Source organism: Bos indicus, chromosome 7 (genome assembly GCF_029378745.1).
Source record: "Bos indicus isolate NIAB-ARS_2022 breed Sahiwal x Tharparkar chromosome 7, NIAB-ARS_B.indTharparkar_mat_pri_1.0, whole genome shotgun sequence".
Classification (NCBI taxonomy): Eukaryota; Metazoa; Chordata; class Mammalia; order Artiodactyla; family Bovidae; genus Bos; species Bos indicus.
Window position 1 is genome coordinate 22520727 of NC_091766.1, and position 18777 is coordinate 22539503.

The 18777-nt window shown below is 35.8% G+C and overlaps 1 protein-coding gene and 1 non-coding gene across 3 annotated transcripts in view; one reads left to right on the top strand and one right to left on the bottom strand.

Annotated features, from left to right (window-relative positions):
• FNIP1 (folliculin interacting protein 1) overlaps positions 1 to 18777 on the top strand; it is a 120908-nt gene that overhangs the window by 68332 nt on the left and 33799 nt on the right. The window contains exons 7-11 of one of the 2 annotated variants that reach the window (XM_070792044.1): positions 2236 to 2319; positions 3492 to 3563; positions 4484 to 4619; positions 7630 to 7831; positions 11410 to 11495. In XM_070792044.1, the coding sequence (XP_070648145.1) occupies positions 2236 to 2319; positions 3492 to 3563; positions 4484 to 4619; positions 7630 to 7831; positions 11410 to 11495 (580 nt within the window). The remainder of the gene's footprint in view (positions 1 to 2235; positions 2320 to 3491; positions 3564 to 4483; positions 4620 to 7629; positions 7832 to 11409; positions 11496 to 18777) is intronic. The other variant, XM_070792045.1, reaches the window with a different exon arrangement.
• LOC139184259 (U6 spliceosomal RNA) lies at positions 17418 to 17519 on the bottom strand. The gene has a single exon (XR_011567853.1). It is a non-coding gene; the product is annotated as a U6 spliceosomal RNA (small nuclear RNA).

An 18777-nucleotide genomic window follows, 5' to 3' on the forward strand; every position in this document is an offset into this window, starting at 1 on the left:
ATTCTTTGAGCAGTTGGGTGCCAGGGAGAATGTGTTAGTTTGGGTCTTCCACCTGATTTTTAACAGGTTCCAAGACAAGAGTAAACATGCACAGATTTTAGTACTAATAAATAATAATATTTATTACTATTTAGTGAGAGAAGAGGAAGCAGGGAAGGGTTCAGAGAGCCCTCAGATTATGGTGTAAGTTTGACCTTAATTGAAGGAGAGGAATAAAAGCTTGAGTGGATGTGTTTCAGCATGCCACACTAGTCCAGGGAAGGTTTGATAAGGCTGTGGACAAGTCTTTGAGTTATACTTGGTTGTCAGAAGTGACCCATGTCTTGCTAAAATGGGCTTTACCTTGTTATACCTGCTGTGTTCAGTCATCGACTAGGAGCAGGCTGTGGGGTATGTGACCTTGCCCAAATCTGGCAATGGATTTAAAAACACAGCAGCTGGGGTGCTTGGCCAATTTCCATCCTTATAACTGGAGAACTTTGTGGTGCATTCTCAAGGCCACCACGGAGGAGTTTTCAGAATATAGAAACGTGATCAGATCAGATTTGTATCTGCAAAAGAATATTCTAATTGCTTTGGGAAAGGACTCAGATGAGCCAGTGGGATTGAGAAAAGACCCATATTAGAAGACTGCTTATAATAGTCCAGTGACACATAATGGGGACCTAGAATAAGATTGTGTCAGTGAGGATAAAGAGTTGTTGAGAAGTTTGTTGGGAGAAGTACACCAGTAATAACATGTAACCCCATGAAAGGGTTGCAGGGTCCCCGAAGAGGGTCCTTGGACCACATTTTAAGAACTGTTGAACTACAGGATTAGATATATGGGGAGAAGGGAGAAGAGTTCTGACAGTATTTAAATGTTGATGGAAAAGAAGGTTTATAAGGAGAATGAGGTTGGAAATAGAGGCGATACTGGTAAAGTGAGATTTTTGAAGGGTCTAGCTGATTTAGAAGAATTAGCTTTGAAAGGGAGGGAGAGAGGGACATCTCGGGATTTTTCACTAAGGCCTCGCACAAAGAAAGGCTTGAATAATATTACCTATTATTACTGCTCAGGCAGGAAGGAGGCAGGGATGAGTAAGAATTAAGTCTGGAGATAGCAGTGTAGGAAAACGAGAGTTCCCGTATGGTGATTCTTCTTGTATACACACATATACGTATGCATACTGTAGGAGACAAAGTCATATACTCAGAGTAGGGAAGAGTAAGGAATGAGATTAAAGAGAGCAGGTAAGTTTTAAGGTAAATAGGAAAAGTTGAAGGAAGAACTGAACAATGAAACATGGAAGGATTGCTGCACATTCACTGTAATTATAGAAACTCTTGTTATAGAAAAATACCTACTAACAATTTAAAAATACATTTGTCACTTTTTAAAACAGTAAAGCCGTCAGTTCTGTCCTAGATCAACCTCCTAGGTGGCTCTTTAGGCCATCTGGATTAACCCTAACTAATAAGTAACTCAGGTGCTTGCTTCCAGGCTGTAATGTTACGCTCTCTCGGTCTTCAGACTCTTACCTTCTCTTGGTCAAGTGTGTGGCAGCTACTACCTTGAGCGGCCTGGGAGTCTGGCCCTGACAGGCTGCATTGGCTTTCCTGCTTCCATAGTGGCTGACCTCTGCTCTAGGAACTCTGGTTTCTCCCATTAATTTATAATTTAGCACTAGTTTAGAAAAATCAGATTCATATTTACTTGTCAGTAGACCCCTTTTCTTTATTTGCCCTTTGTTTTATGTTGTGGTCAGCTTTTTCAGCCAAGCGTTTAGGTGGTTTTCTTCTTAATTTTAGTTACACAATACTCTGTAATATTAAAATTGATTTTTAAAGGATAAATTCATTTGGAAAATATCAAATTATGTATATAACATCACTGTGCTTTTTTAATCTTTAAAAATATTGTTTTAGATGAGAAAGGATTGAACATTTAATATAATTTTTACCTTATATAGTGGAAGCTTATAAAATAATTTTTACCTTACATAGTGGAAGCTTATTTTATTACTATTTGTGGACTTAATAGGCATGAAATTATTATGGTGTCATAAGCCATGGCCAGAGGGAAACCATCCTGTTTCAAAAATAGGAAGTCAGCTTGAATTATTCTTACTTAAAGATTTCCATTCATATCTGTTGGTCTGCTTTTGTGCTGCCTTAGCTCACCTTTTATTCCTGACACATCGTGGCTTCTCTAACAGCCCTCTTTCATATGTATTTTACGTTTTTGCCATGTAGGTCTTTCACAGTTCTGCAGCCCCAGGCGGGCATTCTCTGAACAGGGTCCGCTCCGCCTGATCAGGAGCGCCTCTTTCTTTGCAGGTTTGCCGTGTGCTGTGTGGGTAGACTAGTTGGTGTGCCCCAGCGGCTAGAATTGATAGTTATGCTGTGGAAACAAGAGAGTAGAGAAATGCATTTGGGGACGGTGTGCAGTTAAGAAAACGTTGCTTAGGAAGTTTAAGGACTTAATATCTTTCTATTGAATATGTTGTTAAGGTTTCCAGAAACTAAGTTATGAGTAGAAATGACATTTTCATGAAATTTCAGTTTGTCATTTCTTGCCTCATTATGTATTAATGATTTTAACTTTAGAATCCTAAACCAAAATATAGTATGAACGTTATTTCTTAAAATACCAGTTGAATTTCTAATGTGATACTATCTTGTTTCCATGGCTGAGTAGCTTTTGTATCATATAGTTCATCAATCACAGAAAATACTGTTGTTGTGCAATTTCTGATCTACACTATTCCATAAGAATGATTTTTCTTGGAGCTAAGATTCAGATGAACAAGCACCATTATATTCTATAAAAGGCATCTCTGACTGTATTTGTTTATATTGATATCACTAGATGATTGTAGACTGTGTTCATGCTTCTGTATCCAGGAAGTTGTATCCAACTTCTTGTTTTAATTAGTATGTATTTTCCTTAGAAATATAAACAATGTATAATAGTATAGAAAATTTGGAAAATATGAGAAATAGGCAAAAAATATGTATTAGCCATTTTGTCAACCAGAAGTACCTCCTTAGTTTTTGTTTGTTTTAAAAAGAAATTGGGATTATACTGTTCAGTTTTCTTAATTTTTATTATAGAATTTTAAAATGTACATTTATATAGGCAGAAGAGTAGATTAACCGTCATATGCCAATCTCTTAGCCTCAGCAACCATTGTTCTTTACTGGTCAGTAGCTTGCCTTTTTATCATGTAGTAGTATATTGTGAATATATTCATGTCATTGAATGTGCTTCTAAAATGCTTATTTTAGTCACCCTTTGCTTCTTTATATATTATGTCACAGATTGTTTACACATAGATCTCAAAGCTTGTTCAACTGAATAATAGCTCTTGGTGTTGGGTTTGTGCCATGCTGTTGAAAAAAATAAAGGAATGCAATGAGATGAGCATGATTTAGTTTGCTATTTTAAAAGGAACATCAACCTGAACAGCACTGTGTTTTATAAGTCACAGTTTTGTCTTGATTCACAGTTCACAGCAACCCAATGGACATGCCTGGAAGAGAACTGAATGAGGACAGAGACAGTGGCATAGCACGCTCCGGTAATGATAGGTTCATGTGTTAATCCGGTTTTTATGAGATCACTGTTACCTGACATTGATTTCCTTTTTAATCTTTGTTTTAATCATTTAATTTTATGTGTACAGTTTGTTGGTATTGATATTAGCCTAACAAGAGAATTGTAGAAACAGCAGAGATAAGTATTTTAAATTAAAATTTTTTTCATGTTTAATAGTAAAAATGTGCCTGATGGAGCATGGCCTGGATGAATACACACTCAGTCAGAAAAATAGTATTTCTCAAGAGACTGTTTAAATAGCATAGTAGAAAAAATACATTTGCTTACATCTGTTTTCTCCTAACTGGGTTTAAAATGTCAGATTGTTTCTTGCCCAGAGAAACTTAGATATCTTGAACCAGTGTTATACATATTTCTTTGAGATATCTACTCTTCCAAAATTTGTCTGACGAAATTTTATTGAAACATTCTGAGGATTTAAGAAAAAAACAAAAAACAAAAAAACACCCACCCAGATTACATCCTTAAAGAGCACAGGTTCTAATGAAAGATTAGCGAGAAAAATAATCTTAGTTTATTGTATGAGGTGTTCTGTGATAAACCTGTGCAGAGAGGTTCATCTAAGCTTGGAGTCAGTGTCATCACCAAAGGAATAAAGATTTATTTCAAAATAGCATTTTCTTCTAGAGTGGGGTGGGAAAAAGTGAGGATGGCAAAAGGGTATCAGGATCTCTTACTGAATCACTTTTATCATGTGATTTTTTTTCTGGGACCTTGCTCCAACAATGATATATATATATTTTTTAATGGAGATTTTAGAGCTTCATTCAGCAAAATGGAAATTTTGAGTCACTGTTATTAAATTTATTAAAAAGAAATTTGTTCCTGTTTTTAGTTATTATTAACTTAAAAATTGTACTTGTTCTTATTCTGACTTGACAGCATCTCTCAGCAGCTTGCTTATTACACCATTTCCCTCTCCAAACTCCTCACTTACCAGAAGTTGTGCCAGCAGTTACCAGCGACGCTGGCGACGTAGCCAAACAACAAGTTTAGAGAATGGGGTATTTCCTAGATGGTAAGTTGGAACTTTTATTTTACCACAAGATTGACTAGTTCCTTAAACACAGTTTTGTATGTTAAAAGTCTGGACTTGTATTTTATATTTTTAAAGTTTGCAACTGGAAAATTTTAAAGTGTATTACTTTTTAAAAAATTGTGTTATATTATGCATAACATACAATATACCATTTTAACCATTATTATCAGTGTAGTTCAGTGGTGTTAAGTACCTTCACATTGTTGTGCATTGATGACCATTCACATTTAGAACTTTTTTTATCTCCCCCAGCTGAACCACGCATGAGTCCATGGGGTCACAAAGAGCGGGACACGACTGAGCAACTGAACTGAACTGAACCTCTGTAGACATTAGGCAGTAATTCCTTCATTCCTTCCTCCCTTTAGTCCCTGGCAACTACTATGCTATTTTTTTCTTTGTAAATTTGACTACATACATCATATAAGTGGAATCATAAAATTTTTATCCTTACATACCCAGAAGTGGAATTCCTGCATTGTATTATAATTCTGTGTTTTTGAGGAACTGCTATAGTTTTCACCAGAACACCCCACCATTTTACTTATATTCCCACTAAAAATGGCCAGGTTTTTTTTTTTTTTTTTGATTGCTCCAAGCTACATGATGGATCTTAGTTCTCTGACTAGGGATTGAATCTGTGCCCCCTTCATTGGAAGCATGAAGTCCTAACCAGTGGACTGCCAGGGAATTTTCACTCCCCCTCCCCACCTCCTCACCGCCCCCCGCTCCACTAGAAATGCATAAGAGTTCTAATTTCTTCACATCCTCACCAGTAGTTAATTTCCATTTTTTAAAATTAATAACTATCTGTAGGGGTGTTAAATGATAACTCATTGTAATTTTCATTTGCATTTCTCTAATAGCTAGTGAAGGAAAGTTATGACCAACCTAGATAGCATATTGAAAAGCAGAGACATTACTTTGCCAACAAAGGTCCATCTAGTCAAGGCTATGGCTTTTCCATAGCCTACAGTGGTCATGTATGGATGTGAGAGTTGGACTGTGAAGAAAGCTGAGTGCCAAAGAATTGATGCTTTTGAACTGTGGTGTTGGAGAAGACTCTTGAAAGTCCCTTCCAACCAGTCCATTCTGAAGGAGATAAGCCCTGGGATTTCTTTGGAAGGAATGATGCTAAAGCTGAAACTCCAGTACTTTGGCCACCTCATGTGAAGAGTTGACTCATTGGAAAAGATTCTGATGGTGGGAGGGATTGGGGGCAGGAGGAGAAGGGGACGACAGAGGATGAGATGGCTGGATGGCATCACTGACTCGATGGACGTGAGTCTGAGTGAACTCCGGGAGTTGGTGATGGACAGGGAGGCCTGGCGTGCTGCGATTCATGGGGTCGCAAAGAGTCGGACACAACTGAGCAACTGAACTGAACTGAACTGAATAGCTAGTGATGATGTTTTCATATGCTTATTGGCCATGTGTATGTTTTCTTTGGAGATATGTCTGTTCAGGTGTTTTACTCATTTTTTAATCAGATGTATTGTTGTAGCAGTTCTTTATATACTTCTGAATATCAATCCCTTATCAGATACATGTTTTGAAATATTTTATACCATTCTATTGGTTGCCTTTTTATTTTGTTGATACGTCTTTTGGTACACGTGCGTTTGTGTTCAGTCAGTCGTATCTGACCCTGGACTCTGTGACCCTATGGACTGTAGCCCGCCAGGCTCCTCTGTCCGTGAGATTTCCCAGGCGAGAATACTGGAGTGGATTGCCATTCCCTCCTCCAGGAGATCTTCCTGACCCAGGGATTGAAGCTACATCTCCTGCACTGGCAGGCAGATTCTTTATCACTGAGCCACCTGGGAAACCACTTTAGATACACGGCAGTTCTTAATTTCTGTGTCGCCGGATTTATTTTTTTCCTTTGCTGCTTTACTTTTGGTGTCATCCAAGAATGTGAAAGTGAAGTCGCTCAGTCGTGTCCAACCCTCAGCGACCCCATGGACTGTAGCCTTCCAGGCTCCTCCATCCATGGGATTTTCCAGGCAAGAAATCACTGCCAAATCCAGTGTCATGAAGATTTTATCCTATATTTTCTTTTAAGGGTTTTATAGTTTTAACTCTTCTGTTTTGGTCATTGATCCATTTATTGCATGCTTTGAGATTCTAGTTTTTCATGTTTCTATTCAGGCAAATTCATTCATTCTTGAAATTTTTTTTTTAAATCTGTGTTAAGTATAAGTAAAGATGATGAAGCTTGATTCCTTTTTTATTCACTCCCTTTATTCCTTCATCTTTGACTTTACTTCTGGAATCAAAAGGGAGAAGTAGATTCTAGAACAGTGAAGAGATTAGACTCGTCTATAAACCTTGAAATTCAGGCTCTTTTAGGTTGGTTTTACACTGGGGTTACTTACTTTTTTTCAGTTCAGTTCAGTTCAGTCGCTCAGTTATGTCTGACTCTTTGGGACCCCATGGGCTGCAGCATGCCAGGCCTCTCTATCACCAACTGCCAGAGTTTACTCAAACCAACACTACAGTTCAAAAGCATCAATTCTTCAGCACTCAACTTTCTTTATAGTCCAACTCTCACATCCATACACGACTACTGGAAAAACCATAGCTTTGACTAGATGGACCTTTGTTGGCAAAGTAATGTCTCTGCTTTTGAATATGCTATCTAGGTTGGTCATAACTTTTCTTCCAAGGAGCAAGCGTCTTTTAATTTCATGGCTACAGTCACCATCTGCAGCGATTTTGGAGCCCCCCAAAATTTAAGTCTGTCACTGTTTCCATAATTGAACAAAAACGTTTCCAATCTGACTCTATTATTTCTTACAAAAATATGAATATAAAGGAATAGCCAATATATTTCTCAAAGATATACATAATTGATACGAATTTTTAGATTTACTTGATAAAACACTGCAAGACCTTTAGCTTGCCTACATTTAATTACCAAGGAGATTGAATTGTGAATTTAATCATTTTCATATTTTTAAAATTAAAAAAAACATTTATTTTTAAGGTCTATAGAAGAAAGCTTTAATCTGTCAGATGAAAGCTGTGGCCCTAACCCAGGAATTGTGAGGAAAAAGAAGATTGCAATTGGGGTAATCTTTTCATTATCCAAAGATGAAGATGAAAGTAACAAATTTAATGAGTTCTTTTTTTCACATTTTCCTCTGTTTGAAAGCCACATGAACAAATTAAAGAGTGCAATAGAACAGGTAAGCATAACCACGTTTATGGTTTGTTTTTATTTTTTATTTTCCTTTGAATCTTATTCTCATTCTTTTGCTTAAGCATTGTCTTTATTCATGGCAGAAAAATTAACAGACTCTGTGCAGGTACCCTACAAAGTGACCTGGGAGACGCAAAGTAGACTTCACTTCTTTTTTTTTATTAAACTTTTTATTTTGTATTGGGGTATAGCCGATTAACAATGCTGTGATAATTTTAGGTGAACAGCAAAGGGATTCAGCCATACATATATGTATCCATTCTCCAAAACTCCCCTCCCATCCAGGCTGCCACATAATATTGACTTTAGCTCTTTTTAAGGAGCTTATTGCCTAAAAAAAGATCTAAGGTCATTTATCCATTCAATAAATAAATATTTGAGGGCCTGTAATGTGGCAGGCCTGTTCTAGCAACTGAGGATAAGAGTGAAAAAGAGCAACTCTCTAGATCATGGGGCAGCAAATAAATGAGTGTGTAAGATTTTAGATGGTAATAAGTACTATGAAGAAAAATAAGAGAAAGGTTTTTATGGAATGCTGGATGGAGGATTACAAATTTTTATAGGATAGTCAAGAGTGCTCCTGATAAAGTCACATATGATCCAGAGATACAGAGGAAATTTGGTATAACCATCTGAGACAAGAATTTTACAAGTAGAGGCAAAGGAGTAAGCCTGATGCTTGGGCATCGGTAGGGAGGAGTAAGGAGGCCAAAATGGCTGGGGTAGAAGTCGGACTAAATCATGTAGGGCCTTACAGGATACCATTGTACGAGCATGGGCATATACACTTAAGAAAGATAGGAAGCCATGGGAGTGTTTTGAGCAGGAAAATGACATAATTCATGAGAATCACTTTTACTGCTGGTGGAGAATAGATTTTCTAGGGGCAAAGTTGGATGCTTTGGAATCAGTTACAAGGGTGTTGCTGCTGCTGCTGCTGCTGCTAAGTCATGTCAATTGTGTCCGACTCTGTGCTACCCCATAAATGGCAGCCCAACAGGCTCCTCTGTCCCTGGGATTCTCCAGGCAAGAACACTGGAGTGGGTTGCCATTTCCTTCTCCAGTGCATGAAAGTGAAAAGTGAAAGCAAAGTCGCTCAGTCGTGTCTGACTTCTAGTGACTCCATGGACTATAGCCTACCAGGCTCCTCCATCCATGGGATTCTGCAGGCAAGAGTACTGGAGTGGGTTGCCATTGCCTTCTCTGAGTTACAAGGCTATTGAAATATAATTCAAGTGAGAGATGATGGGTAGTCAAACCAGTTTCATGATGGAATTGGTGAGAAATGGTTGGATTCTGGGTATATTTGAAAATAGAGCTAATGAGATTAGCTGATGGACTGAGTTGGAACTGTAAAAGGAAGAATCATGGCGATGGACTGGGATTTTTCTTTTGAGCAATAAGATGGATGGAATTGGCAGAACTAAAATGGGAAAACTACAAATGGAACGGGTTTGGTGGAGGAAGATCAGGAGTTTGTTTGCGATGCCTCCTGGACATCCAAGTAATTGTGAGTCTAGAGTTTAGGGTCCAAGCTGAGCAGTCACCAGTATATAGATGGTATTGTAATCTAAGAAGCTGATTAAGAGGGAGAGGAGATCCTGATTTGTGGAGCATTTCAGTAGTTAAATTTGGAGGAGCTGAGAACTAGCTAGGGAGACTGAGGATTGCCCATTTAAGTAGGAGGAAAAACAAGAGAGAGTACTTTTGGGGTAAGCCTGGTGAAGAAAGTGGTGTAAGAAGGTAGGAGTGATCAATTATGTCAAATGCTGCTCATAGCGCATGTAATAAATTGATGTAAAGAAAGTTGTGAATATAAGATAGAACATAAGAGTAAAAAAGAAGGAAAAGCAAAGTGTCTTAGGAGTTCATAGGGAAGAAAAATGACTTCCTTCTGAGAAGATGTTTCATTTGGACTGCATCTTAAAGGAGTTGTAGAATTTTTTAAACACAGTGCTTTGAAAAATGGATAACAGAGTAACAGGGAAAATTGCTATCTTTGCCACCCAAAGATAAGTCATTAACATTTTTCTGAAACTCTTACTCAGACCTTTTCTATGCATATTGTATTTTACTTGATTGGGACTGTGCTGTGTTCATATTGTTTTTATTACGTGCCTGTTTTGAAAAATTCATCCTTGTTAACATGTACATTTCTCATTATAAATGGTTCTTAAATATATTTTAGTGGCTTCCCTCCATTTAAGTTAATTAGGCCATATCTGGTTTTTCTCAGCTATAGCTACATTTCAGTTAACATCTTGGTGAATTTTCCAGATTATGTTTTATGAGATTCCTATAAGTTGAATCATTGAACATAACTAAATTTCTTAATCCCTGTGACAGAATTCAGAAAGGAAAGGATACAAAAAGTAGTAGTAGGTGGTGTGGCTAACAGAGTTAATGTGGACCGGATCACAAGGAGTCTAGAATGCTTGCAAGGATTTTTGACTTTGTTAGACTGTCTTCAAATTGTGCTCTAAGAAGGTTATTATGGCAGCATGTTTGAAAGAGACTAGTAAAAGAAACAAGAGATGCAGGAGCAATTAGAATGGTCTAGAAAGCAGAGGGTGCATTTCAGTAACTCATTAGTGCCTGAGGATCATGTGCCTCTAAAGAAGGCACTATGTTAGTTATTCACAACAAATCTATTAAAAGACAAATAGATCATTAGCAATACCTTTTTAGTGAGCGATGAGTAAAGTCCATTTTCATTTTTCAGAAGTTCAACACTCGTGACATTTTCTTCAGTTTGCTACTGTGTTTTTTGTAGTCAGTTTTTGCCAAAGTCAGTACACAGAATATTAAGCCATGGCTGAACTGACATTTCAGTTACAGGGAAAAGTGTTTAAACTTTGTATAAAACTTGAAATATTCAAGCAGTACAGAACTCGTTAGAGGTTACTTTTTAAATGTTTTAATGCTTTGTTCCTTCTGCACCCTAAAGGGCACATTGCAGCTGTATATTTGTTCATGTTTAACAACTCATTTCTTTATAAAACTGAAAGAGCTGAGTGAATACTTTCATATAAATGAATAGAACCTATTCTATAGTTAATTAATCATAGACTATAGTAAACATTGAAATACCTACATAAGATGTTCTAGGGCCGTTTTCAAATGATCACTTATTTATATTTTAAATGAAAAACTATAGATTCTGTTTCTGAGCACTGTGGGAGTTATTTCAAAGTCTGCACTACCTTTTGAGATCTATAATGTAGTTAAATTTATTTCATAAAGTTAAGGAAGAATATTGGTCAATTCTAGCCAAAGAATATTTACTTCTTTATAAATTAGGAGTCTCTCAGCAGTTTGTGAAAACAAAAATTGTCACTTTTACCTTATGAAGCTTTCAGATGTACATGAATGATTCTAGTCTAACCTTCTCTTACATATATATTTGAATATTAAAAAAATTAATGTGTAATTACATAAGTAATGTAGACTTACATTATCTTTGAAAAAGTTTTAAAAATTTCAAAGTTCTTTCTGATAACCATATTCTGATCTTTTTGTCTACCCATGGTCAGTATAAGAATTAACTATTTGATTGCTTTCAAGGCTATGAAAATGAGCCGGAGATCAGCTGATGCCAGTCAGAGGAGTTTGGCATATAATCGAATAGTTGATGCACTAAATGAATTCAGGTACATTTTTCTCCAGCCTTTCATAATATAGAATTGTTTCATGGTGTACACTGGAAAATTTACTTATTTTCTTTACTTACTCTGATAAAATATAATTCTTTAACCTTCTCTGTCCCATAGTCAAATGAGGGTGTAATTCAGTAGGCTATTGACTCCTTTATTATTAAATATCAAAAGTGCTTGGAATTCAAGCACACTTGAGAGGAGTCAGTAGTATGGTTGCTAGCACTGGACCACTACACAAGCAGATATAACCAGAAGAGACCCTTGTTTTAGCAGAAATGTGCTTTGTCTTTGGGTTCCTAGATGTAGGGACTGGTTAAGTGACGGTAATCACACATTCTTAGATACATGGAATACAAAAATATACATGGATATAAGGAGTATGAACTTTGATGTTCCATATAACTTTGTTGCTTAATCCTTTCTCTAGCAGTATCTTCTGGCACAACAAAGCTTGGTCCCTGAAGCTCAAGCAAGTGCTGTAACTGCACTGTAGTTAAGGCAAGGAAACATATTGCAGATGACCTTATGTCAGGAATCACATTAAGTGACTGATGTGTTTCTGTCTCAAAGAGATTCACTTCAGTTTTACTTTGTCCTCTTATATTCTCAGTCTTTCCTCCTTTACACTAGAGAAATAGTATAACACGTAGGACAAGAACTCAAGACTTTAGTATCTGACAGACAGACCTGTGGCTCTGCCTTTATCCCTGATGACCTTGGGCGGATTTTTTAGCCTTTTTTTGACCCTTAGTTTTCTAACATAAAATCTATGAATTCAATTTAGTAATGATTGAATAGATTGTTGTGAAGATAGAATAAAATAATGTATGTAAAGTACTTAGCAGAATGCCCAACATTGATGTTACCACTATTATATATGCCAAATATAACCTATATCAGTGATTTTCAAAAGTCATTCATAGTTGATGTTCATAGTATTGCCAGATCTAAATTGACCCTGTTTTGCTACCTAAATAAATGTATTTAAAAATGAAACTTTATGCATTATTACCCTACATGGGCAATCAGCATCCTTTGCTATGATAAGTAAGCTATAAAATGAATGCATAATAATTAAAATTTAAAACACGTATCTGTGTACCACCTAAAGTTTATTATCTCCACTAGTCTATGTACCTCACTTTTGTTCATTGGCTTGTCTTGTATGGCACCTTATTGGGTCAAGGATCTTCTGGATTGTTTGTTTAAATATGAGTTACTGCATTTTGAAGTAAAAGGCTGTTTTAGCCTGTGATACTGCAAGATTGCTACTGTGAAACTGTAGACATGTCATGTGTGTGTGTGTGTGTGTATGTGTGTGTATATATTTATATATTTTAATGGAAATGGCTAGGAAGTCATATATTTAATAAATTTGACAATAAGAGAACTCGTTTGTTTTCGACTTTGATCCTCTTATATTTTTAATTTTTCTCTCTTTGTGTTAAACCACAGTGAAAGTAAATGTGGTGTCCTCTTTTAAACCTGTCTCAAAGGAGAGATCTCATTGCTTCAGCCATATTCTAGAATCTTTGAATTTATGATGAAATAAAACATAAGATCAATAAGTTTTCAGCCATGTTATGCTCAAGAAGTATTATGATTTCACATTTACAATTTAGGTCTTTGATCCATTTTTATTTATTTATCTTTTGTGAAAGCTATAAGGCCTTTGTCTAGGTGCATATTTTTGCGTATGAATGTCCACTTGTTCCAGCATCATTTGTTGAAAAGACTGTCTTTGCTTTGTATTGCTTTTATTCCTTTATCAGGTATCAGTTGATTTATCAGGTATCAGGTATATTTCAGGGGCTCTATTTTTGAGCTTTCTGTTTTGTTTTATTGATCTATTTGTCTTTCTTTCAGCAGTACCACACTGTCCTGATTAATGCAACTTTATAATAATTCTTTAAATCAGATTATATGAGTCCTCACGTTTGTTCTTTTCCTTCAGTGTTGTGTTGACTATTCTGGATCATTTGCCTCTCCAAACTTTATCAAATCTCCAACACATCATTTTGTTGATATTTACAAAATAACTTACTGGGATTTTGATTGAGATTGCATTGAAACTGTAGATTGGGAAAAGTTGACATCTTATCGGTAATAATACTTCCTGTCCATTAACATGAAATAGTTTGCTCTTTATTTGTATGTTCTTTGATTTCTTTAATCAGAGTTTTATGATTTTCCTCCTGTAAATCTTATACATTTAAAAACTTATACATAAATATCTCAGGGCAGTTTTTTTGGTTGTTAATATTAATGATACCTTGTTTATAATTTCAAATTTCAACTGTTCATTGATGATACATAAGAAATCAATTGACTTTTATATATTAACTTTATATTATGCAGCCTTGTTATAACTGCTTATTAATTCTAGGAGATTTTTGTCATTTCTTTTAAATTTTCTGCTCATCTGTGAATAGAGACAGATTTATGTCTTCTGTCCCAATCTGTTTACCTCTTATTTCTTTTTCTTGCCTTACTGGATTAACAAGGGCTTCCAGTATGATGTAGAAAAGCAATGATGAGAAGGTTCATTCTTACCTTATACCAGATCTGAATGAAAAAGCTTCAACTTTTTCACCATTAAATATGAAGTTAAGTTTCTTACACTGTCTATCAAACTGAAGAAATTCCCTCTTTATTCCTGGCTTGCTGAGATATTATTGATTATTGATTCAATTGTAAAAATAGGTATAGGACTCTTCAGGTTATCTATTTCTTCTTGTGTGAGTTTTGGTAGCTTGTATCTTTCAAGGAGTTGGTCTGGTTCATCTAAATCATCAAATTTGCAAGCATAGAGTTGTTCATATCATTTCTTAATTATACTTTTGATGTCCATAGGTTAATAGTGATGGACCCTCTTTTATTTCTAATATTAGTAATTTGTGTCATTTCTCTCTTTTACTTGGTTATCTTGGATAGAAATTTATAAAGTTTCAAAGCACCTTTGATCATTTCAGAGAACCAGGTTTTGTTTTGTTGATTTTTAATCTATTGATTTTTGTCTTTAATTTCAATAATTTTTAATCTGATTTTTGTTTATTTTTTCCTGTTTGCTTTAGTTTTGTGTTTTTCATCTTTCTCTAGTTGCCTGAAGTTAAACCTTAGATTATTGCTTTCAAATTATCTTTTTCTCTAATATATGCATTCAGTGCTATAAATTTTCCTCTAAACACTGTTTTTGCTGGATTCCACAGGTTTTGTTATATTGAATGAAAGTTTAATTCAGAAATCTTAAAATTTCTCTTGAGATTTCTTCTTTGACCGTTATGTTAAAAAATAAATTTTTAAAATCTTTTTTAAGTATTTGGAGATTTTCCATGTATCTTTCTTTTTTAAAAAATTTTTTATTTTATAATGGAGTAAAGTTGTTAATTTCAGGTGAACAGAAAAATGATTCAGTTATATATATACATGTTCTATATATATTATATATATATACACATGTTATATATATATTCTTTTTTATGTTCTTTGCCCATTTAGGTTTTTATAGAGTATTGAGCAGTGTTCCCTGTGCTATGCAGTAGCATATAAGTTCATTCTCTTAAGTCTGTGAGTCTGTTTCTGTTTTATAAATGAGTTCATTTGTATCATTTTTTTTTAAGATTCTACAAATAAGTGATATGATATATGATATTTGTCTTTCTCAGTCTCACTTACTTCACTTAGTATGTTAATCTCCAGGTCCATTCATACTATTGCAAATGGCACTATTTCATTCATTTTAATGGCTGAGTAATATTCTGTTGTCTGTATTTACTTCATTGTCTTAATCCGTTCCTCTATCGATGGACATTTAGGTTGCTTCCATATCTTGGCTATTGTAAATAGCGTTGCTGTGAATATTGGGGTCCATGTATCCTTTTGAACCATGTTTTCCTCCAGATATATGCCCAGGAATGAAATTGCTGGATCATATAGTAGCTCTGTATTTAGTTTCTTAATGAACCTCTGTACTGTTCTCCATAGTGGTTCCACCAATTTACATTTGCACCAAAAGTGTAGGAGGGATCCCTTTCCTACTCACTATCTCCAGCATTTATTGTTTGTAGACTATTCTGGTTGGTTTGAGATGATACCTGATTGTAGTTTTCATTTGCATTTCTCTATAATTAGCAGTGTTGAGCATCTTTTCTTACAATTCTTGGCCATCTGTATGACTTCTTTGGAGAAATGGCTATTTTAGGTCTTCTGCCTATTTTTTGATTGGATTGTTTGTTTGTTTTACATAGGGCTTCCCTGATAGTTCGGTTGGTAAAGAATCCACGTGCAAAGCAGGAGACCCAGTTCAGTTCCTGGGTTGGAAAGAATCCACTGGAGAAGGGATAGGCTACCCACTCCAGTATTCTTGGGCTTCCCTTGTGGCTCAGCATGTAAAGAATCCACCTGCAATGTGGGAGACCTGGGTTTGATCCCTGGGTTGGGAAGATCCCCTGGAGAAGGGATAGGCTACCCACTCCAGTATTCTGGCCTGGAGAATTCCATGGACTGTGTAGTCCACGGTGTTGCAAGAGTTGGACACAACTGAGCCACTCGTACTTTGACTTTCACTTTGTATTTTGACATAGAGCTACGTGAGCTGTTTGTAAATATTGAAGATTAATCCCAGGTGGGTCACACTGTTGTAGATATTCTCTCCCATCCTGTGGATTATCTTTTCATTTTGTTTATGGTTTCTTTTGCTGTGCGAAAGCTTTTGAATTTGATTAGATCCTGTTTGTTTATTTTTGCTTTTATTTCTCTTACTCTAGGAGACATTGTAAAAGGTATTGCTGAGATGTATGTCAAAGAGTGTTATGCCTTCATTTTCCTCTAATAGTTTCATGGCTTCCGCTGTGCCTTAGTGGTAAAGAATCCACCTGCCAAGCAGGAGTCATGGGTTCGATCCTTGGGTTGGGAAGATCCCCTGGAGAAGGAAATGGCAACTGACTCCAGTATACTTGCCTGGGAAATCCCATGGACAGAGGAGCCTGGTGGGCTGCAGTCCATGGGGTTGCCAAGAGTCAGACATGACTTGGTGACAAGCATGTGCACACATCATGAGATCATTATCACAGCAAGTTTAGTGAACATTATCATCTGCTATAGATACAAAATTAAAGAACTTTCTAAAAAATATTTTTCTTGTGATGAGAACTCAGGATTTACTCATAACAGCTTTCGTATATGACATACAGCAGTGGTAATCATATTAATCTTGTACATTTATATCCTTAGTTCTTATTTATCTTATAAATGGAAGTTTGTAGTACCTTTTGACTGCCTTCATTCCAGTCCCTCTCCTTCCTTACAACTTACATATGTCAGTGCTCTCTTAAGTACATACATGTTAAGGTTTGTTATCTTCAGTTATTGCCAAGATGGATGTCAAGGACTTTACGCCTTTTGTTTTCTTTTAGGGGCTTTATGATTTCAGGTCTTGAGTTTAAGTCTTTAGTCCATTTTGAATTGATTTTTGTTTGTGGTATAAGATAAAGGTCTGGTCATTCTTTTACATGTGGTTGTCCAGTTTTCAGAGAACCATTCATTGAAGAGCCTATCCTATCTCCATGTTATGTTTTTGGCTCCTCTGTCATAAATTAATTGACCATATATATGCAAGGCTATATTTCTGGGCTGTCTGTTCCACTGATTTATTTATGTTTTTATTCCACTAGTATACTGTTTGAGTATTATAGCTTTGTAACATGGTTTTAAACCAGGGAGCATGTTGCTTTCACTTCTGTTCTTCTTTCTCAAGATTGCTTTGACTATTCAGGGTTTTATGTGGTTCCATACAAGTTTTAGGATTGTCTCTTCTATTTTTGTGAAAAAATGTGATTGGAATTTTGTTAGGGGTTGCATTAAATGTGTAGATTGCTTTGGATAGTATCAACATGATTTTTTATTGTATGTTTTTTTAAAAATGTGGAATGTTTCATGAATTTGTATGTCATCTTGGGCAGGTAGCCTTGCTAATCTTCTCTGTATTGTTTCAGTTTATATGTGCTGTCAAATGAGCATGAATATGGTTTAATTCAATGTTTCGTTGACTTTGGACTGGGTTTGTTATATGTTTTGAACAATTCTTTTTGCTTATCGCCAAAAAGAATCCTGCCCCCCCACCTTTTTTTTGACATTCACATTTTGTGATATTACCCAGCATTGAATCATTGCCCTTGTACTTTGAGCTGTATCTTACATTACTGGATTAGTTTCTTTTCTTTAGTCACAAGCTTTGTGGCAAAAGGCCAAGAGTCTGTTTTTGAGCTCTGAGGAAGCACTGTCATCATAGATCCAGCTGAGGTTACCAGAATAGTAAATATTGTCATGAGACTCATTCCTGGTAGAAAACTGTTTTTGCTCTTAGGTTAAACTCAGCATTTTGATTAATGAATTTTTGAGTTAAATACCTACAAGATAATTGCTGTGATGTAAAGTAGTATGAATTGCCTCCCCTTAAAATTTTAACATTGCCTGGAATTTACAGCATGTATGAGTTATAAAATCACTGTAGGAAATTCCCTAGCCGTTCCAGTGGGTTAGGTCTCTATACTCTCACTGCTAAGGGCTTGGGTTTGATCCCTCATGAGGGAACACAGATTCCACATGCTGCACAGTGCAGGCAACAAAACAAAACAAAAAAGCAGAAAACCATTGTAAATGTATGTCCTGATTGTGTATTTTCCTTTTTGTATTAATCTGATAATTTTACTTCAGTCTGTGCAAATCTGAATGACTGCATGATATCAGTTAAACATTCTTACAATATTTAAAAAATACTTGATGAAACACAGTTTTTTTAAGCAATCTATCTGTAGACGTACTTTTAATATGTACAGTTGATCCTCATTATTTACAGATTCTGTATTTGTGAATTAGTCTGCTTGCTGTAATTTATTTATAAACCTAAAATATACTCATAGTGATTATATGATCGTTTGTGGACATGTGCAGAGCAGTGAAAATTTTGAGTGCTGTAACACACACATTTCCAGATGACGTCAAATAAGACAGTATTCTCCCTTTTGTGTATTTTAATTGGAGTGTAATTGATTTACAGTGTTGTGTTGATGTGTACTGTACAACAAAGTGAATAAAATATAAGTATACATACGTCTCCTCCCTCCTAAGTCTCTCCACCCACCCATCCCACTCCTCTAGGTCATTCTAGAACCCTGAGCTGAGTTCTCTACAGCAGCTTCTCACTAGCTGTCTGTTTACACGTGGTAGTGTATATATATCTGTGCTACTCTCTCAGTTCATCCCACCCTCTCCTTCG